Genomic DNA, 26,603 nt, shown 5'->3' with positions numbered 1-26,603 from the left:
CAATGATGTTCAATATCACTAATTCTATATGCTCGTACATCTATAACTGTGTCAAGAAGCGAGAAGAAGTCGAACAATGTAAATAGTAGATCACATTAGTATGTATAGTTTAAGTATCATTGCTGTATCCATTTCCTTGTCTATCCATGACCTGTACTTAGCTTGTTAGAGCACAAACGTACAATAAAGGTCTTTCATTCATTCATTCATTCAATATATAATGCCTCACTGTACTATTAAAGTCGCATTTACCGCCACACTGCGCCGTGCCATTGGTCTAGAAGACTTTCAATAGTTCTAAGCTTCGGATGGAACTAACTTCAAGTTCAGAAAGATCACGAGCATTCAATGAATTGAACTTGTCTACTCCCAGAAAAAAACATCAATATTTGTGACACATGAACTTCAGTCTAAATCTAGAATATTCCAAACATTATATTGAAGATGAGGATTCAAGTAATAATGCTCATAGATACACTTAGTAACAAAAACGATGGCACTTTTTATTTGCTTTGCATGTAATGGCAGAACTGGAAACATGTCCAAGATAAATATATTAATATACCTGTCTACAAGATGACTTTATATGATTGATGAATTTGGAATAGAGAACATTCAGTTAGTTTTGTTATTCTATTAAATCATGGGTGTAATAAAGTTACCAGTTCCATAATTTTTTTCATGGTATAGAATGGAAACATGCTGTCGTGAACTGTTAAACTTGAAACCTTAATAGATAATGTGAACTGTAAAACATTCATTGTCTTTTAAATATGATTTCTATGACATTATGGTGGTGGTCTTCAAACAGAGTACTCTTTCTTCCTTAATGCATTGGTGATGATACTGGCTGAAGTGAGCATGGAGATGAGATACTGCTGTTTCAGATGTTCTTCTTGCCCTCTGTCTGGTACAGTGGCTGGTATGTCAATGCTATGAGAAGTGTAAAACACATATATTGTGCAATATCATAGCTGAAAATATACTGATATACTACATGGAAAAACGGAACAATCTATCATGAATTTATTGGCTAGATTTGTTTTTATACATTCAACATATAAAAGCAATGTAATACAAATGTAACTATCAGCACATATTTTCAAAATGATAAGAATCATTTAAAAAAAAAATTAAATTCTAAAAAGCTTGATCAAATTAATTTTCCTTACCCATATCTGTTCTCATTGTCTGAAGCCTGTGATTCTGATGTTGTACATGCTTCTGACCCTATGCAAACAGGCACAATGTATTATCATAGTGCTGGACTTGTACATGATGACTTGTCACTTGCACTCAAAAGAAAAAGAGACAAGCACTTAAAATCCCAGATACTAATGTACACATTACATATTGAAACCTTGTATTAGAGAGACTAAGTGCTGGTAGATGTAATTGTTCTCACCTGAACTGCACAAACTGTCACTCATAGGGATTGCTGACTGTGGTCCATATGGCACCTGGATAATAGAACAGTATGTTTCCACTCTATACCATGCAATTTGTAAGCTAACATTATACAAATGCTAATAGTGCAGAAAAATGTTTAACTTGTACCTACTTCAGAATCTGAAGATAGGTTCCCACTGTTTAGAAAGTAGCGGTGCCTGAGGTAGTGATCTGTCAGAAGGCTGTGCAGGTTGGACCGGAAGTGTTCAATTTCTTCGTTCATCTGTTCCCTGAGTACACCATCTGCAGAGAGGCATACCCAAAAGATTACCGGAAAAGCCATGGAATTTTTGCCTCAAGGTGTACCATGAGCTGACTGGCGTAGGAATTAAAAACGGCTGTCAGCCTTGGGGTTACCTTTTCGACATGTCCACCAAACCTCCATGTCTTTTTCATTGACAAATTGAACTAATACATGTATTCACTCTTTGCATAAATGTTGCATACATGTATTAGATTTTAAACTGTTTCAAATCTGTTGATGAAAAATACAACTACTAAACACACCCTACAGTCTGAGTGGGATGGTCCTTACCCAGCTGTCTCAGTGTCTCTGCTTCAGGTAACAGTTGTTCATCCTCCACACTACAGTCTTGAGAATAATTGTCTGTACTTTGCACAGTACTCATCTCCTCATATCCACATACCTGCAGTATGACAAAAATAGTTCAAGATTTACAGTATTCTACCATCACATATATGAGATATTCACATTTCCTTGTTACAAAATAAATAAAAAGTTGATCATTCCATTGCATTGTATAAAATGTCATCCTTTTTACCATGAAGTTTAAAACAAAGATGAAAACCTGGACCTGCATGTCCTGATATTTCTGACAGCTGGCTGTTGGTTCTTGAGGTACAAGTCCTTGGCTGCAACTTTCTTGGTCATGTTCTGTACATATTGGTTGAGACATCTCTTCAAGGTCAACTTCAAGAATCTGTACATCTTCTCCTCCACCAGCCTGTTGGGAATAGTATGAAACATTATATAATACCAGGTAGGTATTATTATAGGCAAATGAGAATTAAACTCTGTCTTTAAATCACTGCAGACTGTACCGTGAGCAAATGTGTAGTAATTTTGATTACTACAAAATGAAGATTGAGGTCTTCTTCATCCTTGCTTTTACCTGTATTGTTACTCACTTTTCTTTCAAATTGCTATGCCAACATTTGGCTTAAGTTTGAACCATAAGACATTTAGCAGAACCTGCCTGAGAGAGCTGTTTGTTTCCCTCCATCTCTGTTAGTTTTTGGTTAGTCCTGTGATTCTTGTCCTGTAGTGATCCTTGGGCCATCCTTTGGTGATCTTCATCTGTAAACACATCTGGCTGTTGGTACCTTAAGGACAACACAATGATACCATATAAATCTTTGCATGGATTTTGAGTAGTATTTGGTAAGGATTTCATTGAAAGTTGCTGTTCAAGAAAGTGTAGTTGTGAAAAACATGTAGCAATGCTCAATTATCTCAATGATGTTGTTAAGGGGGTCTTAAGGGCAGTACCAATGAGATGGAAGTTGATAGGCAGGTCCCTCAGAAGACAGAGGTTCAGGGTCATACAGTGAGGGGGACCCTGTGGGCAGAGTTGAACCTCCTCCAAACAAAACGTCAGAACCGAAAGTCATCCTCTTCACAGCTGGGCTGGTGGCCATTCTGGGAAAACAAAGAGAGAAGGAACTAATTTCAAAGATTTTTGTGACAAAATGGATTTTTTTCATCCAAGCTATGTGTGCCATAATAACCAAGGGGCACTACCCGGAATATTCCCTTATTGAATATGTGTATGAGGAAAAAAACTTGAACTTGACTCTGATTTTTCAGAATAATAATAGAGTAAGAGGGTGTTATAGCCTCCTTGAATGCAGTTTAGAACAATGCACCAAAGAAGTGGACATTCAGGTCACCTACAAAAATTCGCTGTACGGTTTTTAAATTAACTACGGAAGGAATTGATACAAACTTCTACGTTGTAAAATAAAACTTCCTCAGTGCCAGAAAAAAACTCGTCGTCGTAACAAATTTCGCGCCAAAATTTTGCTCCTGCGCAGTTACGTCTACGCATGCGTAGTAAGATAAAAGTGCCCGGATGTCTCTCAATGCGCATGCGAATTCCTCCGAAATGCCCGGATGTAAAGGGGCGGTCTGCTGTGGAAAGTGTCGTCTGATTTTCGGTGTCCTTGGAACGATTTGATTGTCTTTCAACTTTTCCCCTCAAGTTTTCATCTGTTTTTTCTCAACAAATGTTCTGCGTAGAAGAATATCTCCTTATTATGACGCTGGACGCAGTTATGGTGAAATTTGAGGTTGGAAGTCCTTTTTTTTGCACCCATTTTGCCCGATTCAAAACAGCTGTCAAATATCAACTTCCGTTCAGGGGGCAAGTTCATTAGTGGCGACTAAATTATCATCGAGTCTACCAAAAAGTTAGAGAAGTTATGTTTAATTACTGATACACGATGTGTACAGCCAGTTCAGGGGAAGTTTACAAAGTGATTTTGAGAAGATAGGCCTGTTGTTGTTAGAATATTTAACGTTATATATTAATTATTTGTTAGCCAATGGAATTCAATTACAGGCCAATAAATTTCACAACCGTGACAACTCAATGGACAGGGTAGTAAATATAACAACACTTCAAGTCCTCATTGAATGCCCGAAGGCTATGAATTCAACGTCATGTTTTAAGATTTTTCCTCTGTTCTGAGAAATTTGATATTGGACTTGATGATTTGAATATGAATGATTGGTGACTTCATTGAGGTTCAAATTGTACATCAATGGTGACATTTTCTTCAAGATTGTGAATTGTTTGTAAGGATAAGAAAACACAAAGAAAGATAATTGAATATTGCTCCCATGTTACTGATTCTAATTGTTTTATGAAGGGTTTATGCTGACTCCCTTTTCAATACAATTACTGCTGTATTTGTTTTTTAGTGATGTATAAATTATAATGTTTTATTTTCATTTCTGTCTTCCTTAGCATATTATGAAAATATTTAAAATCATATTAGAACTGTTCAAAGACATGGCCATTTCTTGAGTACAAGTACATACCAGTCACACACATTGATATATTCCAGGAATATATATTTTTTACTTTCAGGTACATGATGGCTATGTGTTCTTCTCATTAAGTGTGGTTGAGTGGGCAGCAGTATAAGCAAAGGGAAGTTCAAGTTCAACACCATGAAGGATTCAGAATCAGACATCTCCACAAGTGTGGCACAGATACAAGGTATGTTCCATAGATATTAGTAGATAGTAGATCATTTCAGCCAGGCAGGTAGGACGATCCCTTCCATTTGAGGGCACCCTTCACCGGATCATCATTTATCACACCGGATATTGCTAGGATTCTAACATTGCAAAAAGATTTTTGTGAAGTAGTACACATAGAAATAGGTCTAACGTAAGGTAGGTACACCTAAAAGTTTCCCACAAAAGAAAGAAGCTAGGGCCACATCTGCATTTTATGTTGTATATGTTACACTACAATGTGTTCTACTTAACTATAACTGATGTCCAAAGGTACTGATAGTATACACATCTTGCAATTATTTTGTAATTATCTACTTCTATACCAGCCATTATAAAGGCTTTAGAAAAGGACAAGGATGAAAACAAGGCAGCACAACGGGCAGAGAAGTTGTCAGAGCTGTTGGACAAAATGTTGGTGATAGACGGTGGCAATGACAAGTATACAACTGCTTCAGCCGAGGTAAGTTATGCATATCAAAGTCTTAATGATTCAAGTGATGGAAGTAATACATGCAAACTGAGAATTTGGCCATGTGAAAGGAGATATTAGTTAACATAGACCGTACCAACTTCACGATAAATTGAAATATCAGCTTGAAAACAGTTTCAGGAAATATGCATGATTGATGTAAGTTTCCCTCCCACCCTTCTGTTTGCATCTTGTTAATTTTTTACTTTAATGTCCTTGAACCAAGGAAAGAAATTGTTGTGGCTGTAACTTGAAAACTATTGTGTATCCCTTTGTATCAATCTTCAGATATAGCTTATGACTATGATTATTTATGCATGTACTGAATTGTTACAGCTGCAGAACTGTGCTGTCAACCTGTGGAATATTGCTGTGGCAAAGAGAGCAGGGGGTCACCTGAGCACCGACTTAAATGCAAGACGTAATTATCTCATATGTTCATAATTCAGAGTTACGGCTCACTTGTAAGAGGTTAAATTCTAATTGGCAATATAATCACATCCATAATTCAGGCTGCTACATTCAGGGTTGAAGATAATTCATCAAGTGCCCTTGAGGCTTTGTAAGAACGAAATGATAAATGATAGGCTCATTAATAATTGCTGGGCATATATATCATGATGAAGTAATTCTATCTGTCAAATGTTTGAATGTGCCCATTTTATACCCCCAATAGCTTAATTGCGTTGGTGTTGTGATGTCTATTGTCATTTGAAGCAGGTATTCTTCCCAGAATCAGTAGAGTGAAAAGAGCAGCACTTATTGGTCATATTAATCATCATGGATTAAAGAGATGATATCGGGCCAGGATTAAGTTTTTCATCTCACTGGTCAATTTCCTAATGTTTCTTTTTTGCAAAGAAGTTGTTGCCACTTACATAATCTTGACCATTATGATATAAATGGTAACTTTTCCCCCCACAGTGCGACACCTTGCTTGCCAACTTGCCTTCAAAGTCAATTCATTGGAAGGATCTGAGGTGGTCCTGAAGAGAAGGGTGATGGTTAGTTAACTTTTCCATATAGTTAAACATGCCTTGAGGAAGTATTTAACCTTGTCATTCATAGTTCTAAACTTGACAATATAGTCTAGCATGGCCAATGTTAAAGACTTTTAAACCATTTTCAATGCTATTACCGTTTTCGTAAAAATACAGATGGCCAGTAAAACTGGAAGAGCATGGTTGGACTGTGGGAACCCATCCCTGGCAGACAACTCCTTGTCTTTGGCATCAGAGGTAAGTAAGTACAGTGGTAGAAATCCTTTATTTCAGTGTTCTGCAATATTGCAAAATGTCAAAATTTTCTCCTGCAATTTGGAAATACTTTCTGCAAATACACAGTCACTTACAAGTCCAGACCTAAATCCATGGTATATACAAATTGAAGTATTTTTCTTACGCCATACCGTATTTAAAACCTAATCAAAGAACTTGAAAGACTGCATTTTATTCAGAGAAAGGCTGCAATTTTTGTAATTCTGGATAAACATGTACCCAGTAGTAATAGACTTTGACATATAATGTAGTTGTTATCATGATGCTCTCAGTGCAGCCTCTGAAACCTGATATACTTGTAGCAGCCTCACCTTTGTCCCAGATCCCTGGTGGCCACCTTTGCTCTGTCAGCTTGTTTGGCACCCTGACCCTTACCTGAACCCCTGCGTCAGTAGGTAGCGTGGTTTACCTTTGACAGCTCTTGACACACCTTGTAGGTGACATGTTTCTTAATGGGATTTAGCCTTGCATTTTAATTCAAGGCATTTCTACCATCACTTAGCGACATGTAACTAGTCGAGGCATTCATCTATGATCTGCAATAATGTGACATTAGCTTGCACCAGATACTAAAGATACACGCAGTGCACACTGTATTCAAAGCATGCACCACTTGATTGATTGGATTTCTCATTATGTACGGTTTAGTATACGGTTGGGTTGACTTGAAGGAACCACCTGTTGCAGATGCTTGTTAAACTCAAGGGTGGTTTTTGCAAACATCATTAGTCGGAATCCATAGAAACTGGATATTTTTTGGGTCTGATATTTTCTGATTCCTTATCATTTTGTCTTGCAAGCTTGGTAAATCAAAGTTCAGTCAAAACATGAATGGTTAATATTGTAAGTAGAATAGGCTGTTGGGAAACAAGTACTCAATTATTAGTCCCTTAACAGAATGATTCAGATATCGTCTTTGTCATGAAATCTAATTCTGGCCTTACGACAGAAAATTCTCTTTGTAAATGTGTTACACACAGCATCATGGTTTGGGTTCTTGAATTTGTGACATAATCTCCAAAGGTCTGCATAATTCTGTGTTAATCCATTTATCCAGATTACCTCTGCTAAATCTCGAGGGTTCTCAATGCCGTAATTCAATTCTCCCCCTTCAAGTCAGTAATCTACCTAAAAACCCTTTTAATCATCTTGTGCATGGTACAGGTTCCAGTTTTATGGGTCGCTTTATTTCTATGTAGCTCGCTATTTGTTATTGTGAATGCATAGTTAAGGGTTATTGACAAATTATTTGAATCGCAAAGCTGACTGTCACTCGGACAGACTGCCCCAAAGTCACAACAGAGCGTTCAGTCGTGTCGTTCAGACTAGTTGAGACTAGTTTTGCCAGATGTCCCCTGAAGACAATTTTTGCAGGTGAAGGTTTTCAGGACCTGTACCCGTAACTAGTGTAAGGGGGATTAAGAGACTATGTGTTATCCTACAGACTGATGTCATTAATCACTGCCACCTGCTTGTTGTATAACCTGAGCTTAGAGATAATTCTGTGTAAGCATCAAAGGGCACCAGGGACAATTAGATAAGTGTGGGCTTCAAACCACTGCAATGTAGTTTTTGCATGATAGATTCATCATGCTTATTACCTTCGCCAAGAAGGTTATGTTTTCAGGGGCGTTCGTGTATGTGTGTGTTTGTGTGTGTGTGTGTGTCTGTCTGTAAACACGATAACTTGAGAAGGCCTTGATAGATTGTCTTGATACTTGGTAGGTGGATAGGTCTTGATGAGACCTCAAAATGATTAGATTTTGGATCCCCTAGCGGCTTGTTATGGTATTGCAGCTGAACTTCCGGTTTTGATATCTCATGATATAGACATGCTATGGTAATGAAATTTGGATGGTAGGTAGCTCTTGTGCTGGGGAAGAAGTGACGTGAGTTTAGGCCCCCTAGCGGCTTGCTTTGGAACTGCAGGGATATATTCTTGAAAATATTCAAAAGAGGATAACTCAAGAACCTGTTGACGGATCGTTGTGGTTTTTGGTATGTAGGTAGCTTACGTGATGCTTAATATAATTATGTGACAATTATGCAAATATGGATGTAATTTGCATAATTTATGAGGAAATTCTATAAATCATCTGCATTCCATGATAGGACAATTGAAGCTTGTGACATTGGTAATTGACAATGAGAGAAACACGGGGAGATATTGATTATGTTAATGATGACTTAATTTGCATAATTAATGAGAAAATTTTATAATTATGTAATGATAACTGCTTGGAATTTCATACTTGTGGTATTTGAAAGTCAAATTGAGGTGAACATCATTAAACATCATTTATTAAAATCAGGACCTCATTTGCATAATTTATTAGGAAATGCTAGAATGCATTGTTTGTTAATATAAGACTGTCTTTTGGTTGAGATTATGATAAAATGATATAATTCATGAAAATTAGGTTCCTATTTCTTAAATCAGGGGGGAATAATATAATCTATAATTTGTCAGTCATAAAGATTAACATCATTTGGCGAAGGTATGAGATCGGGGAACTCTAGTTGGTTTATTCATTTGAAATCAAAGCACTAGTCTACAGTACAATGTGTATAACACCAATGCTAAATCACCTTGAATGAACTGCAGCAATGATTGAATGGCTTTTAGAAACTTTGTAGATTGAAAGCAGAGGTATACAAGTGCCCTAGTGACACCAGGGCTTCTGCCTACCTCTCTGTGCCTGTTACAGGGAGCTCTGTTTCAAAACAAACCTATATTTCAGTACCACCACTGGGGCCAAGAGGTCTTCACAAGAATTTGGCCTGCTTCCAGAAACCACAGCCTTATCCCCCTAAATCTTCTTACCACACCAGTTTTGGACTCTTGTGACCCCAGATGGCTTTAAACAGCAATAGATGTGTGTATAAGTTTGTACATGTCAAGTTAAATGTAAGTACAGGTGCATGATAATGTCCTCATTTTCAGAGAGTACTAGTAGGTTACTTTATGAATGCTGGAGTTAGTAACTAAGGAAAAGTTTGTCAACAGGACTGCCACCTATTGGGCTGAATGAGAACTGCAGTTGTCATGGCTGTAAACATTGCTTTCCAAGAAGGTCATGTTTTGCCCCCCAACCGGTTTAGTCCTTGGTGTGCCTATTTTTGGCAGGTCGACTTCTCTGATATGTAGCCTTCATAAGGTACATTAATGTATCCTGTTGGCATATTCAAGTATACAATTAATCATTAATGATTAACAAGTTAGCAACTTTACATTATATATAATATGGAACATAATTCTGATGTGCCATGTTACCCTTGTTTTGATGTACAGTCAAATTGTACTTCCTAAAGCTAAAGGCACCATCACAAAATTTCCTTTTGCCAGCATCATTAATCATTCTTCAGTAAATCCAAAAGCTTTCTTGGTGAAGAGTGTTGAAGTAGTTTAACAATTAACCTGATAAGGGCTCCCTTGACATAATGAGGTCACTAGGACATAGAATCCTACCCTTCCCTGAGGTAAAACAGTCATTTATCCAAAAGTGTGGACAGGTCAAAGCAGTGAACCAAAACATGACTTGTCAGGTGACAGGTCATTGACCTCTCAGTGGGCTTGTTACTGTTTAGATTGATAACTGAAGTAATCCTTTCACTGGAAGTCCTATGCAGCTGTCTTTATCATATCAATAACATGTGTGCATGACTCATTGGCATGTGTTGTACAGTATACATAACAAACCTGTTCAAAGAAAGGAAACCCTAAATCATGATTGACATCAAGTCAGTCAACCTTAGCTTTCAGCCAGCTTGCTGTTTGTTCCCTTATATCACTTCCAATGTACATGTAGTACATTTGTGCAATGTATGTTACTCCCTGTTGCTAAGGATGTCATAAATATTATTATATATTGTCACAGTTTGATCTACAACATGTATAGGCAGGACCGAAATATCACTTTGCTTGTGCTAATTATGGAATCATTTTTACAGCTTTGTCTTTTGTGGATGACACATGATATTAGTCAAGAATGGCATCTATAAATGTCAGTAGATTCAAGGCTTTCAAGCCAAATGTAGGCTGCATGAAAAGCTTGTTACAAATGCGCATCTTGCTGTTGCCTTCTAAGGGAGACTCGAAATAGTTTTCCCATACATGTGTAGGTTGTTAATCCACATTGTTAAAGGTCACATGTACCAGTGTCAAACTACAATGTAGCAATTGGGCTGCAACCTCTATACAAGCCACTAGATCTAGAGATTACACTTTCGATTTTAATGAGCAGCAAATATTGAAAAAATGTCAAATCTTGACTGTGTGAATACTAAACACTCTGATTACTAGTACTAAAATGCAAATGAAAGCTGATATAGCAGACAAAAATCTTTTTTTATATAGTAAGGGTACTTTCTGTATTAACTAGTTATGTGGTGACATATAAATGTTGTTCTATTTTTCTTCAGTGTCTGGAAAAGCTGACAAAGAATTTGCTGTCGGCAGCGGCAGAAGGGAAACTGTCAGAGGATGACAAGGAGAAACAGAAAACAGAGATTGAGAAGGACATGTTCAAAGTCTTCTGCTACCAAGCAGAATCAGTAAGCATTTTGAATTTGCAATCATGTTTCAGTATAAAAGTTAATTGTATTCCTTCTTTGTAGACCTCACAATCATAGTATGCATAATTTTTTAATGACAAAATTATTGTTAGTGAACTCTTGAAATTGTTTTGCTCTCTTGTGCACTTGTATTAAGGTTACTACTTATATTACAATGAGTAATAAGCCTACAATCTACTTTCATATTTTTATTAACACTGGGGATGGATGAAACAACATACAGTGTAAATTACATCAAGGACTATGTTCTCTTTTTTCAAATCTCCTTCATAGGCTGTGGCTCAAGAACAGCATGATGTGGCCATGAGGCTTGCCCAAAGGTGCAAAGAGATGCTGGCCAGGTTGCCAAAAGAAGTAAGTAAAATGTCCTGTAGAAGACAGTCTTGCTGATACATACTGCAATGCAGGACACAGTTAACAGAGGGTGCTGTTGGGAGGTTACTTTGGTCATTGTAATGATGAAAACTTTACATGTTCACTTCTTATGCAATGCAGGCTATTACATTAATATGACTCTTAAGTTTGTATATACATGTAATTCCTGTTAATATGTTATTTTCAGACAACATTCCTTGCAATGCTTTGTTACAACTTTGGTGTGGAAACATATCAGAAACAGAAATATGAAGAGGCTGTTGCATGGCTCAGGTAATTTGAGCATACTTTTATGTGTAGTATTTTTCTTGACGACTTGATTTGATTGTGTACAACTTTGTAATCTTCATTCAACATTGGATTGCACTTGTACAGCAGCATTCAATGCATTACTCACCTTCATACACATCAATCATACACACTGTAAAATGTCATTTTGATGATGGATGATGTCTATGATTGTTGTTATAGGGAAAGCTTTGAACTTGGAAAAGGTAATGGGCAGCCAGCAACATCAAGCAAGAACCAGGTACAGTTTAAACTAGTAATAGAGGAATTTTCCATCTCTCACAAACCTGAAGATTTTAAGTGTCATGGTGATTTGTAAATATTTGCCTATTACAGTTATGTCCCTTTTCACCAACAGGCAAGGACTTTGAGACTTCTTGCTAGTGCCTATCTGGAATGGGACAGCAAGCAACACTGGCAGAAAGCACTGAATGCAGTAGGTAGGGCATCATAACTATCTTGTATTATGTACATGTACTTCCATAGAGTGACTGATTTCCTCTCCATTTATCTTAATCTTGTTTGTGATACAAACAAATTAAAAACTGTAGTATAGCAGGTCCAGGATTGCATGTAATTCCAGACTGACTGTCAATTTGTGATTTTCACAGGTCTGGCCAACTCGGTAAGTAAACTGTCGCCATTGTGTTGTTTTTTCCATATTTTTTTTTTTTGCAGAATATGTTGTATGAAGATAATTTGTCATATCTGTAAAGTTTTCACATAGTTCCAAAAGCTTAGCTTGACCAAGTTGGAGTTTGTTACAATGTTTTTTTAATACTCTAAGAGTACAATAATATTATGTTCTTTTTTCCTTCCAAGGAACATTCCCATTCTGCTGGTCTGCACCTTAAGGTTCACATCCTTCTGGTGTCAGACAATGTTGAGGACAACAGGCTTGTGTCAGGTACATAACTTACAAGTTCTTGATATATAATGACTGATTAATTAGCTTGGAAGTTTGATGAACCCAAATTCAACAGAAAATCTGTTGGACTTAAGTGACAACAGTTTTTGTTTTTTATTGTTTGAGTGGTAGGAAATTCTGCTGCTGAACTGTTGTTTCAATGGCCATTACTAGGCATAGGGAATGTATTTTTGGGTAACAACAGTGGTGCCATTATTTTCACAGCGGTAACAGACTGCCTCCATCATCCAGAAGTTACAGTGGAGCTAGCGCTCAACACAATCAAACTGCTTGTAGAACACAAGAGGTAGGAGAGTCCCTCAGTTTTCTGCCTCTTTACACTTCTTTGAATGTTTGAAGGAAAATTGGAGGTAGCCTTTTTAAGTGAAATGTTTCACAGTGACTGCACAGTAGAATTTAGTCCCTAAAGGGGTTTATGGAAAGAGCTGGGCTGGCTACCTGGGCAAATTTATCTGTTTGTAATCTGGGATATTGGGATTTTCTTATACGCCACCAGTACTTCTCTCACCTTAATGTTTCAATGTCTATCAGACACCTTCCTCAGAGCTTTGTAAGCAAAGTGAGAGAAGCACTGGTTGTGTGTAAGAAAATTGCAATATCCTATATTTCTACCAACCTAATGACTGTGAATGAGGACACTCAACAATCATCTTCGTCAATGAAGGACTACCAAGAAGAATGACATTATGTTTAAAAAAAAAAATTTTATATGATCTGGTAGGACACAGCTGGCACTAGATGGGGTGAAACAGCTGAGCCAGCAGTTCCAGGCCTCCCCAGGACTGGGGAAGGTTTACCTGCTCCATCTGAGGATTCTGCTGGACAACAGAGAGATGCAGGCAGCACAGGGTCTTATAGAGGACTGTATTTCTGGTTAGTTTCTCAAGGTTGTTGCTGGATGGAGACAAGAGAAATCTCTGTCTTGCACTAGCATGGTCTTCAGATAAAAAAGGGACAAAATCTGTCTTTTAAACGTGTGCCAAACCCTGTATTGTTATCACATCATCCATTATAAAGTTATCCTTGAGGGTTGGCTACAAGTGGAACCATGGATTGTGTTAAAGCATTCATTTGAAAGACAAGTAATATCAATATAACTGCATTTTCACTTCATTAAAACATGAATGGAAAAATTGTTATTTCACAAATATGCATAGCTGGACCATGGACTGCATTTTAGTCAGATTATGCTTGACAAATTCTCTTTTGTAGGTCACAACACCACACGGCCACTAGATACAGTTACCAGGAAACGTTTTCACCTCCTCTTATGGGAACAGGCTGCTCATGCATACGAGGTAGGCCAAATTACATATTTTGAGCGTAGTACTAGTAGTGAATTACATATTTTGACCGTAGTAGTGAATTCTTAACCATGAATTCTGTAGTGAATTAGTAGTGGTAATATATGAATTACATATTTTGAACGTAGGAGTGAATTCTTAACCATGAATTCTGTACTTACCTGTTGTACATACATTGACATAAGTTTGTATTCTTAACATGTTCTCTTATTTTTGCAGGCAAATGATCACGAAGAGGCACTCAGATGGTACAACTACTCAAGGAACTTGTTCTCCTCCAGTGATGGACAGGACAAGAACATGGCCAAATTAGAGAGAAACAGGAGTGCATGCTTCTTACATCTCAAGCAGTATAATAAGGTATCAGAAAGCAAACCCTTAGTTGAGGGGGGTTAGACGATTTGAGAAGGGAGGGTGATGCTGTGTGGAGCCAGTAAATGATGATCTATGTTAAGTTACAATCTTGAACATGAGGAAGTGAGGAAGAAGTATCATGAATGGGGATGACATCTGACTAAGGGAAAAGTTATTGGTGATTATTTATGCTGTAAAGAAAATCATAATGATAGCAAGTCAGCACCAAGGACAGGGCTATCCTAACAGCTAATGATTGGCAATTGAGCATTTAATGGTTGTGAGAGATTTTCAGTACCAAGGACAGGGTCAATATTACAGCCAATGATTGGCAATAGAAGTATAATCATGGTTGTGAGAGTTTTCCAGTACCAAGGACAGGGTCAATATTACATCCAATGATTGACAATAGAGTATAGTCATGGTTGTGATAGTTTTTCAGTATCAAGGACAGGGTAAACATACATTCAATGATTGACAATAAAGAGTATAATCATGGATGTGAGAGTTTTTCACTACCAAGGACAGGTATTTGAAAATAGCTACATGTAGGATGCTATGATGGCATTAGGCAGAACAGATTTTTGAAATGATGTTTCCCAATTATCTTCAAGGCACTAGAGGCAGCCAGGCTGGCAGAGACTTGTGACCCCAGCAGCCCCCACACCCAATATGCACTCTTCAAAATTGCTCTTTTACAAGGCAACAGTGATGCTGGTAAGTACTCAATAATATGTACTTCCATCAAATGTGCTTTTTCTTCTAGCACTAGTCTAGTAGTAGTCTTGTACAGTTAATGTCTGTTCTCAATACATCAGGAAATGCAGCAACTGTTGCAGATGATGACAGAGATAGTGTGTTTTGATGATTTTTTTTTTTGTTTGATAATGAATGTTCTGCAGCCATTGAGGCCATTGAGAAAATGGGCACTGCAGATGAAAAGGGGGAGGAAGACAGCACTGTTGAAGGGCTTGTCTGCCTGGCAGCACAGCTTGCATTTGAGGTTAGCAATAGGGCTACTTGGATTATATTAGATTAGATAAATACAACAAGTACTTCAGTGATAGAACAATGTTTCATCACCTAATCATACCTAAATTAAGTTGTTTTGATTAGCTAGCTCAGGTGTCAAATGGCAAGAATGTTGCTGTGAGATAGTCTAAAACACACATTATTTTGGATAGGGCTGGTTTTTACTTAATAATTTGATGATCCTTCCAAAAGTTTTGTTTCCTTGGCTTTTGTCAGTGTAAGTGAAGTGTCTTACTGTATTCTTAAATCAACCATTCCCAAATTAGGAAAGTAACAGGGACGTGGCAATAAGAGCATTAGAGAGACTGGTGCAACATTCTCACAACACTCAACAAGTTCTCACTGCTATCAGGTAACTGGTCCACACATCTTTATTGCAGATAATTACTCTCTTTTTCATTGTGTATCTAGAATGTAAAGCACATATAAATGGATGAAACTACACTTGTTGGTCATATTGTCATTCCATGTCAGATTCCATGTTTCATAGTTCTTTTAAACCCTTGTTTCCTCATTGACAGATGTTTAACAAGGCTTCGTCTCACCTTCTTAGGGACATATGAAGGGCAAAGGTATGTAAGAAAAAGGTTGTGATGTTTTATTCCAGTTGTGCAGTTCTGTATGGTAAATCTCAATGAATAGAGAGTGACATGTTTACATGTAGTTCACTCTACTACTGTGTACAAAACAAATGTATCTCTTTCTTCCATTGCAGAAGTGGTAATGACCTCATCCTATCTTACCTTGAAACAGGTAAACTGAGACTTAATTTGAAAAGTAAACGCATTTTTTATCATTTATCAACTTCACATAGTAAGAGTAACATTTGATAAGTAGTTTGTCAAAGGATTAGGAAAGTATGTTTATTTCTGGTAATTCAATGGCTTAAAATATTCCTTGGTCATTGCATGACTCATTTTTGCAAATTTGCCATATGGGGAAATTAATTTTGAATTGTTTATTCCCGACAAGTTAACAGAGAAATGAGATAATAGTAATAGACTGTCCTTTTGTTTTAAAGCTCACAGCAAACTCCAAGAACTGAAAGGGACCAAGGAGGATGGTGTGGTCAATGAAGCAACATGGTTCATGAAAATAGGTAAGAGCAATGCAGTTCACACCTAGATATTGAACATTAGGCATACATCATCTGTAATGTTAATTCTGTTGTTCTTCATTGCCCAACAACAAAAATAAGTCTTACTTAGACTCAATTTGTGATGATGTGAAGGAGTTGTTAACACTTTTAAGTCTAGAAGAATGCATCTAATTCAGTAGTCATGATGAAGCTTATAGAATATCAATGTTTTACAGCGTGGAACCTTGGGTTGAAGTGTGGAGAAGACAGCAACATGATGCACCAGTTCTTCAATATGTGCTTTAAGGTATGCCCTTTCTCAGGTCTCAGGTCAGATTTAATTCTTAAAATGTCCATCCATTACTATTACTGTTACCTCTAGAAAATGATTACTAGCCAAGGTAGTTTGTGTGTTTAATTATCATTTTTAAGTTATCTTCAGGTCCATTCTGCACATTATAATCTTCAAATAAAGGCTGGAGTAAAATACCATGTACTGAAGGAAGACAGGTTGTGATAATTGTAAGAATCATCATCTTGTTTGTTAGTTTTCGTCGCTATGTCCCGTGGACATGGCCAACCTGGTAAGGAAGAAGACGTGTGCACTGATGGCAGCTGCAGCCTGTCTGCAGTCAGCTAGAAATGCCCCAGATCCAGATGAGAAGGTAATTAAATCACCACATCTCTCCAACGATGCAGTTACTGTTCTTTATCTAAGTAGGTCATGTTTTGTTGGTTGACAAGATGAACCAAAAATTTATGCTGAGTTCCCCTCTTGTGTTGGAACAAAGCTTAAACTCCACACTATAACTTTGACGTCTACCAGTAAAGATGGACTTTAAGCCAGTAATCTATAATGAAAGTTTCATGCTAGTTGTATGTTCTACTACAGAAGAAGATGCTGAAGAAAGTCATCCTCTATGTTGATACATGCCGAGAGACATGTAGAGAAATAAGCAACAACAAGATATCAGACACAGGTACATTACTTCTGAGTTACTTCTGTTTATTATACAAATTAATCCTTATTTGCATGATCACAATATTACCAAGAACATGTTTCCAAACAACCATATGAAGTGAATTACATTAAATGTGACTATGTGATGTTCATTGATACAAGAGATCATAGACTTATCATATGCTGTATTAAGTTTGTGATATATACATGTACAGTCTGGGATAACTGACTGGTGTTTCTGACTGTGCAAATCAAAAGTACAATAACTTTTTTGTACAATCATGTTACATTCAAATTAAAAGGAATACAGAGATCATCTAATTCAATACTTCACATAAAAACATGCACCAATATGACTGTATCTTCCATGCAGCCCCTATGCTACATATGTAACTTTACTGACTAGACTAGATACTAGTATTAGGTACAATGTAGCTCCTAGTGTTTCAAACCAAAAGGCACTTTGCAATCATTCTGTTACATTGTCATGAAAGTTCCTTATTGGTAACTATACTGGCTAGGCTAGGTACTATTAGGTACATGTACAATGTAGCCTCTAGTGTTTTATACTACATAAGTCACTTTGCAATCATTCCATTACATGTCATGAAAGTGCCTTATTGACATAACCACCAGAAAGCCCTTTTAACATGATGTTTTCATTAAAACTCACACACATCAAAACTATGTTTTAATGCTATGATTATATACATTATGTACATGATAACAGTAATATCACAACTGGAGACTCATCAGTCACTAATTTGCTAACATTCACATGTGCAGATAGCAAATAGGTTTTAGAGATTGACAATGATACATTGTACATGGAAACAAGTATGTAGTCTTTAGAGCAAGTGGTATACCTGGGTCTCGAGAAACCTGTCAAGTCATCAGGCATCAGTATCATGATGCTGTATCTGGTTTTGACCATTTGTTACTGTATCAGTAGCTTCTGTGGTGCTGGTGTTGTTTAACATGACACCAGGGTCTGGGCCAATCGAACGGTTCCTTGCCCACCTCTTCCAACAAATTGCGAGAGTGATGCTACCAATGAGGACAATGCTGGCTGCTGCAGCAGCAGTATAGCCAATGAGAACAGACAGAGAGGGTTTTTGATTAGACTCAGTGACAGGTTCTTCTGGAGGTAAAGAGCCAATCAGAACAGGTGGGGGCACAGTATGAGCACTTTCAGGGTAACTGTTGCTCTCCATTTTGTGTGACGTAGCAGTGGTTGAAAGATGTGAGTTTGCTGGTGCGATGATTGTAGTTGCAGTTGTAGCTGCATTCAATTGTGGGGAGACAGTTTGAGCACTTTCAGGGTAACTGTTGCTCTCCATTTTGAATGAAGTACCAGTGCTAGAAAGAGGTGAGTTTGTAGGTACATGTACATTCAATTGTGAGACGGTATGAGCACTTTTAGGGTAAGTGTGACTCTCCATTTTGAGTGAAGTACCAGTGGTGGAAAGAGGTGAGGTTGCAGGTGACATTACAGTAGTAGTTGTAGGCATATTCAATAGGGCATCAACAGACAGTGTGGCAAATGTGGAGCCGACAGGACTTGCTGCAATGCAGGTATACAGACCAGCAGTAATGTCTGTTACGGTGTCATTTAGCTCCACAGTCACCCTCCCACCTGACTGAACTGTTGTGTTGCGTCCAGAAGGGAGGGTGACCGTGATGCCTGGTGCAGGGATTCCGGAAGCTTCACAGACCAAATGGAGTCTCTTCCCCTGTACCATTGTCTTGTTGTCGATCCTTTCAAATTTTGTGATGTCTGGTGATTCACAAATCAGATCTTTTGGATCAATACCTTTCAGCCTACGCCCAAGAAAGTTGACTGGTTTGGAACAAATGATATCAAATGATGCAGTCATCTTTAGCCTGAAGGGTACCATCCTGCAATCACACTGCCAAGGGTTGTTATTTACAGTCACTGAAGAGACTTGATTTGGGACTGTGTCAGGTTGAATGGTAGTAATGCAATTAAAGGCCAATGATAGCCTTTTGAGGTTAGGCAGACTTGAGAACATTCCAGGATGAATGTAAGATAAGTTGTTCCTGTCGAGCTTCAGTTCTTTCAACAGGGGCAAATTTGAGAATTCACCTGGTGGAATGTTGATTAACTTGTTAGAGTTCAACCACAACTTTTGCAGCAGTGGTAGATTTGAGAAACTACCAAGCTGAATGTTAGCTATCTTGTTGGAGTACAAATACAACATTTGCAGCTGTGGCAGCCCTGCAAAGGAACCTGGATGAATGTTTGTTAAGTTGTTGGATTGCAGCTGCAACACTTGCAGCTTTTGTAGATGTGAGAAACTACCAGTCTGAATGTTAGCTATCTTGTTGGAGTTCAACCTGAGATCTCGCAGCTGTGGCAAATTCGAAAAACTACCAGGCTGAATGTTAGCTATCTTGTTGGAGGACAAATACAACATTTGCAGCTTTAGCAGCCCTGCAAAGGAACCTGGATGAATGTTAGCTATCTTGTTTGAGTGCAACCACAACGTTTTCAGCTGTAGCAGCCCTGCAAAGGAACCTGGTTGAATGTTAGTTAAGTTGTTGGATTGCAGCTGCAACATTTGTAGCTGTCGTAGATTTGAGAAACTACCAGGCTGAATGTTAGCTATCCTGTTAGATGACAGCTTGAGCTCTTGCAGCTTTGGTAGATTAAAGAAACTATTAGGCTGAATGTTACTTAGAAGGTTGGAGTCCAGATATAATTTTGTCAGTCTCCTGAATTTTGCAAAATCAGAGAAACTCTTTATGGCTGTGATCTTATTGCCTTTTAAGTCAAGGCTAAAGATGTAAGTCCCATGTAGATTTTGAGGAACTGAAGTGAGGCCCATGTTCCTGCAGACACAGGGTGAAGTGATGCAGCTGCACCTGGCTACATTTGGTCCAGTAGTTTCTTTCAGTATGATGAGTAGGAGAACCAGTAGTTTCTTCAGCTTGTTGGACATTTTCTGTAACATGAAAGAAAAATAGGTATCGCATATGTTATTTGTATATACCAATATTGAAACAAAAGACAATTGGTGTTTGCCACCCCTAATTTAGCCACCATAATGAAGTGGCGTCGGTGTGGTGTATTGGATATAGCATCCGACTGTCAAGCAAGGAGACCCAGGTTAAATCCCCAGGGTTGGACCCAGACATATCCAGACATGCACCCAGAGGTTGTGCCCTTGGGAAAGGCACTTGATACATATTTTCCCCCCTCAGTTACAGTAGAGGGATTCTGGGCCCTACTAGGGTTTGGGTGTTAGGGCATCCAGCCGTAAAAATCTTGCTTAAAAAAAAAGACTTGTATTTGATGCAAGCACGTCTAACCCCTGGATTTGGGGGAAAATGATTATTAAATTGGATTTTAAAAAATAATGAATATTGATTTGATTGAAGTTTGCAGGTCATTGGGGGCCAAGAACCAACAAATCAAATTGGTGTGGCCTTAAAACCTATCATTGATGCTATAAAAAACATAACAGAAGTAAACAAAATTTCTTAATCCACTAGATATACACATGTAATATATACATATACACTGTTTGACCTCAGCGGGTGCTATGCATGGGCAACTTGAATTTAATTAAATTCACCAGAGTCTCATTCTGTATAGCCTACAAGCCATAGAAGTCATTAATTGTTAGGCAATGTGTAATCAAGCGTACCTTGGGTAGTTATTTGGAGTCGGGTGTTGTGTGGAACAAAGGTTGTTCTGTGTGCCTCTCCTGATTCAAGCTGCGTTCGTCGATGAGCTGACAAGAACCACTTTTCCCGCAATAGGTTGATGTCCCGAATGCCTAAATAGGCAAAATCACACACCACTGTCAGGATTTGCATACTAAACACCTTCAACAGCCAACATTTTAATGATCAATGATCAGCTTTAATGAGATCATTATCCATTAGATTCTTTATATTTCAAGTTGACAAATGTTGCTTATACTGTGCCTTACAATTTTAGCGTTATTAATGTTGTGTGGAATTGTAAGCAACTGTATGCCACCTTCAAGACTGACAGGAATGTTAACTTTTTACTCAAGGTAGGAAATGGCCTTGTGATGTTTGATTTCACTTCAATGGGTAATTATACAACAGTTACTGTAACAGTAAATCTGACTTCTTAATCTCTACAACCCAGTAAAGCACTTAAACCTGTTGCTTAAAATGTGTTCAAGTTCAGACTTCCTTCTACATGTACATGTACATGTAGTTGGATGCTTGATTAGCCTTGATATCTAAATCCTCTGTTTCTATGGCAACAGGGAAGTAATTTTCAGGTGACCCAAGCCATGTAGGCATGAACAGAGTTTGTGTATGTTCTTGCATACTTGGGGCAAACTTTGAGAACTAAATCCAACTTAACACCTATCTCTAGTATCAGAAGTTGGCCTCCCAACAGCTAACAACCATAATCATGAGCAAAATAGTGGGTCATCAGTTACAAACATATCCAGAACAGTTCTGAACATAGCTTTGGTTGACAATATCGGATGTTGGACGACTCTGACCATTACCAACTCGGCCCATCTTCTTGGTCAACTCGACCCAACACCCTGTTCAACTGGGCCCAATATCGGAGACAGGGATTTAGACACACACACATGTACATGCGTGACGATTTTAGTACAAATTAAGCTTTAATCAGCCGTTTAAAACCTCAAAACAGTGTTTGAGGTTATGTCGATGAAGGGTAGACATCCCGAAATAAGATATGCCAAAAAACAGTTACTCAAGCAACTGGATTTGGAAATGGTCAGATGTTTCAGGTGCCACTACTTTTCCACGTTTTCAATGGAGAGATCTCGAAGACAGCAGGTTTTAAAACACGAACTTTTGATTGATACTTGTATGCAAATAAAGTGAAGACAAAATTTTTATAGTCCAAAGGAAACAAAAGTTAGACAAGTCAAGACAAGGTTGATGCAAATGTGAAGATTAGCTCCTGTTGCTTCAGTTGTCTGTACTTGGGGCTGGCAGCGCAAGGTCGCAAGTGCTAGAGAGTTCCACCCATAGCCCCCTTACCACTGCTAGAGAGTCAATATATGAGAGAACGTGCAACCCCAACCCCCCTGATAAAAAGACAGACTTACCAAGAAACAAATGAATGTCCTGAAGAACTGTATCCAGACACAGTCACCTTTTCTCAAATGTCAGCCCACCTGATCGAAGACAATCCAAGTTCAAAGTAGACTTGAACTGAAGGAAGTCTCAGTTGTAGCTGTAGTGCCCGGGGTTGCAAATCCTTCAACTGCACAGTTTGCTCTCTGACTTATATATACCTACATGTACAGTCACACTGTTTTTGCTCCCTCAAGTAGAAAGGATTCAGTTAATTTTGCTAGCTGTGGTTCTCCTTTGAAGGCTATAGTGTATTTGAATCTATGAAATCAAATTTCCTGATGTTGACAATTTCCTCTGTAGCAACATGAGTCGAACACATTTGTTATAACAGTTGCCAAGAAACAACAGGGTTTTTTCATTACACCATAAGTCCACAGAAATCTGTAACTGATTACTTTGCAGTCTTACCTACATGAAATAATCCAGACCGGCAAATACTGGGGCAGTTCGCTACATGCATGCATTAGCGCTCCTTTGTAGTTTCTGGTTGACTTGTTTGGCTCTGATGAACAAGCCAATTTCTGTGATGAAATTTTGATATTTTGATCCAATATCAGGAAAACTGACTCACCAATTTGAAATAGAATTTTTGTATAAAGGGCCAAAGAGAAGAAGGACGATAATACGATTTGGTCCAGAAGAAGAAACATAGTTTACATCATGTTCTGAATATAAATCAGAAAGACCTCACATACATGACATCCTTATGTTTTTTTCTGGTTAACAATGTAGAGCTTCACATATCCTATTATCTATGTAATAGATTCTCTACTTAGTTTTTGTACTAATCCTAAGCTTGAAGTTGTAGTCCTCTCAGCTGTTGATGCAGTATTCATTAAGCAAACAGATAGTAAGTTAACTCAATTCCAAGAATTTGATTGCAACGTGCTTGGTCTAGCTATTAGCCTGGATTAGCAATGTGAAAGACCTACCCTGTATAGAATTGGTGTGTTACTCCTCAATATTAACAAATTTCATACCCAAATCACTGCACAATGTAGGAAAGAAATGAGAAAATTCCTCATTATAAATTAGGCTGTACAACACAGTAGATCCAAAGTTACATTTCAATAGGCCATGTAGCATAAGCAAATTCTACAACTGGCTAGTTGGTGTGTGTGTGTACTTCTCCAATGTAAATCACAGTGTACAATGTAACATAATCTTACTTCATTTGTTGAAATGTATGAAATCTGTGTCAGCCTAAGAAAGAGAATCCCTGTGTTGACCAGACTGTACAGGTGACAGCACACCCATCCTGCTCTGCCTGTATGAGTTTGAAGCCAAAGCGAAGCTGGGAGAGCCTGACCTAGCCCAGCTGGTGGACAGGGTGATGGCCATGCCTCAGGCAGACGCCAAGACTCTGGAGACCTTGGCAGGTGAGGGACGTGTGGATTAGCCTGGATGCCAGACCCATAGTACACTAGCCTCAAAGTTATCTGGTGTGCAGGGTGCTATGGGTCTGGCAACCAGGCTACATGTATCACATTGGCAGAACTTACCGCACCTGCGCAAAACCCGTAATGTATTGTGCATAGCACTTCGGCAGAATGTCTCATATAAGGTCGTATTCATATTTAACATCCCGTCTGCAGTTTCCAAATGTTCTGTTGGAAAAGATAGCGTCTGCAACAGGCAAAATTCTGATGCAATGTTGACCAAACATCCAACTGTGCAAAATCAGGGTTTCGCGCAGGCCCAGTACATTTTGCCGACGTGCTGTAACTGTGCCTATAATTGATGGTTAAAGTTGTTTTATCCACAGCTATGACATGATGTTTGTACCTTGATCTACAGCACTAGCCCAAGAAGCCCCTGCAGCCCAGCCCACCATCAGTGTAAAGGCCCTCAAGGAAGCCATCAAACGACACTTACAGACACCCAACACAGACTTCACTAAATGCAGGTACATGAAGTACATCTTATGAAATAGTCTTTGTTGGATATTGTACAACAATAAAACTTAAAATATTATGGATGTTTCATTTGCGCTGTAGCAAGGTTGACATTTTAATTAAGTGAACTTTTTTTTGCATGTGCTGTAGTCAGCATCTTTTTCATTTCACCTGAAATTGTTGCATTTCATAATATTTATATTGTAGTATACTATAATATACACTATAATATTCTCCTGAGCACCTGAGGTACATTCATTGATTGATTTACTTGGCAATGTGACATCATAATTTGACATGTCCCCCTAGCATAGATTTTACAGTTAAACCCCATGGTATTTCTGATTTCAGTAAAGCATTCCACAGTTTGATCCAGCTGGTCCTGAACAAAGGGTCCAATTCTGACCCCAGCAGCAAAGAGGAAGCCTGGGGATATTATAAAGAAGCCTTGGATATCATAGACAACAAGTCACAGGTGGGGCATAGATCCAGATACAATCTACATGTCTTACAGGTAATTATTTCACATGAAGACGATTTGTAGTAGCTTCCTCATATTCTTTATTTTTTTTGTACAGTAACAGATAATCTGCAATGATCATCTTCAGTTACCCACTACATATCTTATAACTCTGAATATCAACATGTCTGAATATCAACAGTGAAATGCTAGGAGTCTCTGCTGTGGACCTTGTTCATTATTGTGTAACTGTTACAGTAACTGTCACAGCAGTATACTGCCCCTGCTGTCTTAACCACTCTTTACTCTTCCTTTACTAGGGCTGTTATCCTGAGATGGAGATTCTGTGGTTGATGACCAAAGCCTGGAATTGTGGCATCCATTTACTTAGGTTTGTTGGTGTGGTGTTCATCTTAATTTTCTATAGATACATTTTGTACCATGGCAATTACACCTGTATCACTGTTGACACAGTGTAAATGGCCAGCCCATGTGTTTCTTTGAAAAAAAAAAGTAACTACATCTGATTCAGTGATAGACAGGAAATAATTATCAAGATTGTCAAATATCTGGACACCAGAAGAAGAGGTCCTGGAGAAATATGATATGTGAAACTGGAACGTACATGTAATGTATCTATTCTGTTCTTCGCAGTGCTGGCCACTATGTAGATGCTGAACATTGGTGTGGGATGAGTATGAAGTTGCTAAAGCACCTTACAAGCCTTCGGACACACTATGACACCCAGGTAATATTTCATTCAAAATTTCAAAAAGAATTCATCAGTCTATATGGTGAAAAGTTATCATTATAAACATTTGACTTGTTTTAGTTTCATGATTGTGGTACAAGGTTATACTTCAGTGTACAGTTTACAAATCCTATAGCAAAGTTTCAGAACAGCACATATCAGTTTTGTTCGAAATGTAGCTATCATGGATGGAGTTGATAAGAGCTTATTTAATGTATGATCTATGAATAAAGATTCCTCCATAGAATATATTTATACAGATGAAGTGATGTTGATGAGAGACATTGCATTCTAGCGTTTAAAAATTGTTTTACTGAAAATCAAAACATCGATATGCTTTCTTGCAGATGACTACCGTGTATGGAGAGGTCTTAGCCAAGATTGAAGCACAGAAAGTACGTTCCAACAAAGAAGAGTGACCAAATGTTATGAGCCAAGATAATTCTATTTTGATGAAAGTCAAAGCATCTTGCAGTTAATAATTTATGCAGCGCAATCCTTTTGAAATCATATCTTCCTGCCTATACATATCATGGTTCATTTGAACCATGGCCAGTTGAGTTTGATATTGCTAGAAAAATGTTTTTCAATATTCAGGTTTTTATTTTGCCGTTTGTAATTTTTAATATCTATATTTTTACAAGTTAATGTGGCAAGGTAAGATATAAAACATTTTGCATAGAACTCATGCAATGGACAGATTGTTGCAGCCACACTTAAGTTTGTGAATTGTTGCATTTTCTAGATGCAGGAAATATTAACATTTAAAGTTTCTTGAAAAGAATTCAGTTATAAACATTCATACTTAATCATTCACAATATGTTGCAAATGGCCTTAACTAATGACTTTAAGGTTGTAATATATGTAACAAATAACATAAATTTTATAAAATGCTTTTCTCTGCATTTCATTATGCTTATGTAAGCAGAATTGAATAGGAGTATTTGCTTCTTAAGTAACAAATAAAAAGTCACTAATGATTGTGTGTAGCCATAATTCATAAAGAAATAC

The 26,603-nt window shown here is 37.9% G+C and overlaps 2 protein-coding genes across 2 annotated transcripts; one reads left to right on the top strand and one right to left on the bottom strand.

Annotated features, from left to right (window-relative positions):
- Positions 1-485: 485 nt before the first annotated feature.
- Positions 486-9,189, bottom strand: LOC109481153. Its single transcript, XM_019783655.1, has 9 exons — positions 9,153-9,189; positions 2,960-3,109; positions 2,667-2,793; positions 2,265-2,414; positions 1,985-2,096; positions 1,562-1,692; positions 1,406-1,460; positions 1,173-1,230; positions 486-933 (listed from the first exon to the last, which is right to left on the bottom strand). Exons 2-9 carry the CDS (start codon positions 3,106-3,108, stop codon positions 804-806), a joined length of 912 nt encoding a protein of 303 aa, XP_019639214.1. The 5' UTR covers position 3,109; positions 9,153-9,189; the 3' UTR covers positions 486-803.
- LOC109481109 (testis-expressed sequence 11 protein-like) lies at positions 3,565-26,572 on the top strand. Its single transcript, XM_019783588.1, has 32 exons — positions 3,565-3,759; positions 4,563-4,694; positions 5,044-5,177; positions 5,523-5,607; positions 6,111-6,190; positions 6,344-6,424; positions 10,886-11,017; positions 11,312-11,392; positions 11,601-11,686; positions 11,885-11,942; positions 12,060-12,141; positions 12,313-12,326; positions 12,524-12,608; positions 12,834-12,915; positions 13,351-13,502; positions 13,842-13,927; positions 14,153-14,293; positions 14,902-15,004; positions 15,190-15,290; positions 15,586-15,671; positions 15,841-15,891; positions 16,035-16,072; positions 16,341-16,418; positions 16,634-16,704; positions 16,946-17,062; positions 17,290-17,377; positions 23,718-23,864; positions 24,283-24,391; positions 24,732-24,855; positions 25,161-25,231; positions 25,495-25,588; positions 25,939-26,572. The coding sequence occupies exons 2-32, from the start codon at positions 4,646-4,648 to the stop codon at positions 26,008-26,010; spliced, it is 2,778 nt and encodes a 925-aa protein (XP_019639147.1). The 5' UTR covers positions 3,565-3,759; positions 4,563-4,645; the 3' UTR covers positions 26,011-26,572.
- Positions 26,573-26,603: the final 31 nt, after the last annotated feature.

The sequence above is a fragment of the Branchiostoma belcheri genome, unplaced genomic scaffold (genome assembly GCF_001625305.1).
Source record: "Branchiostoma belcheri isolate BF01 breed outbred unplaced genomic scaffold, Haploidv18h27 scaffold54, whole genome shotgun sequence".
NCBI lineage: Eukaryota > Metazoa > Chordata > Leptocardii > Amphioxiformes > Branchiostomatidae > Branchiostoma > Branchiostoma belcheri.
This window is presented reverse-complemented; position numbering and strand designations above follow the sequence as displayed.

Excerpts from the sequence above, each read along its gene's own strand:
- LOC109481153 (XM_019783655.1), bottom strand. The coding sequence starts at position 3,108 with ATGGCCACCAGCCCAGCTGTGAAGAGGATGACTTTCGGTTCTGACGTT. Across the intron at positions 1,693-1,984 it reads AGAGACACTGAGACAGCTGG|ATGGTGTACTCAGGGAACAG; the intron begins GTAAGGACCATC and ends GCCTCTCTGCAG. Across the intron at positions 934-1,172 it reads GACAATGAGAACAGATATGG|CATTGACATACCAGCCACTG; the intron begins GTAAGGAAAATT and ends CACTTCTCATAG.
- LOC109481109 (XM_019783588.1), top strand. The coding sequence starts at position 4,646 with ATGAAGGATTCAGAATCAGACATCTCCACAAGTGTGGCACAGATACAA. Across the intron at positions 13,928-14,152 it reads AGGCTGCTCATGCATACGAG|GCAAATGATCACGAAGAGGC; the intron begins GTAGGCCAAATT and ends TTATTTTTGCAG. Across the intron at positions 15,892-16,034 it reads GGGACATATGAAGGGCAAAG|AAGTGGTAATGACCTCATCC; the intron begins GTATGTAAGAAA and ends CTTCCATTGCAG.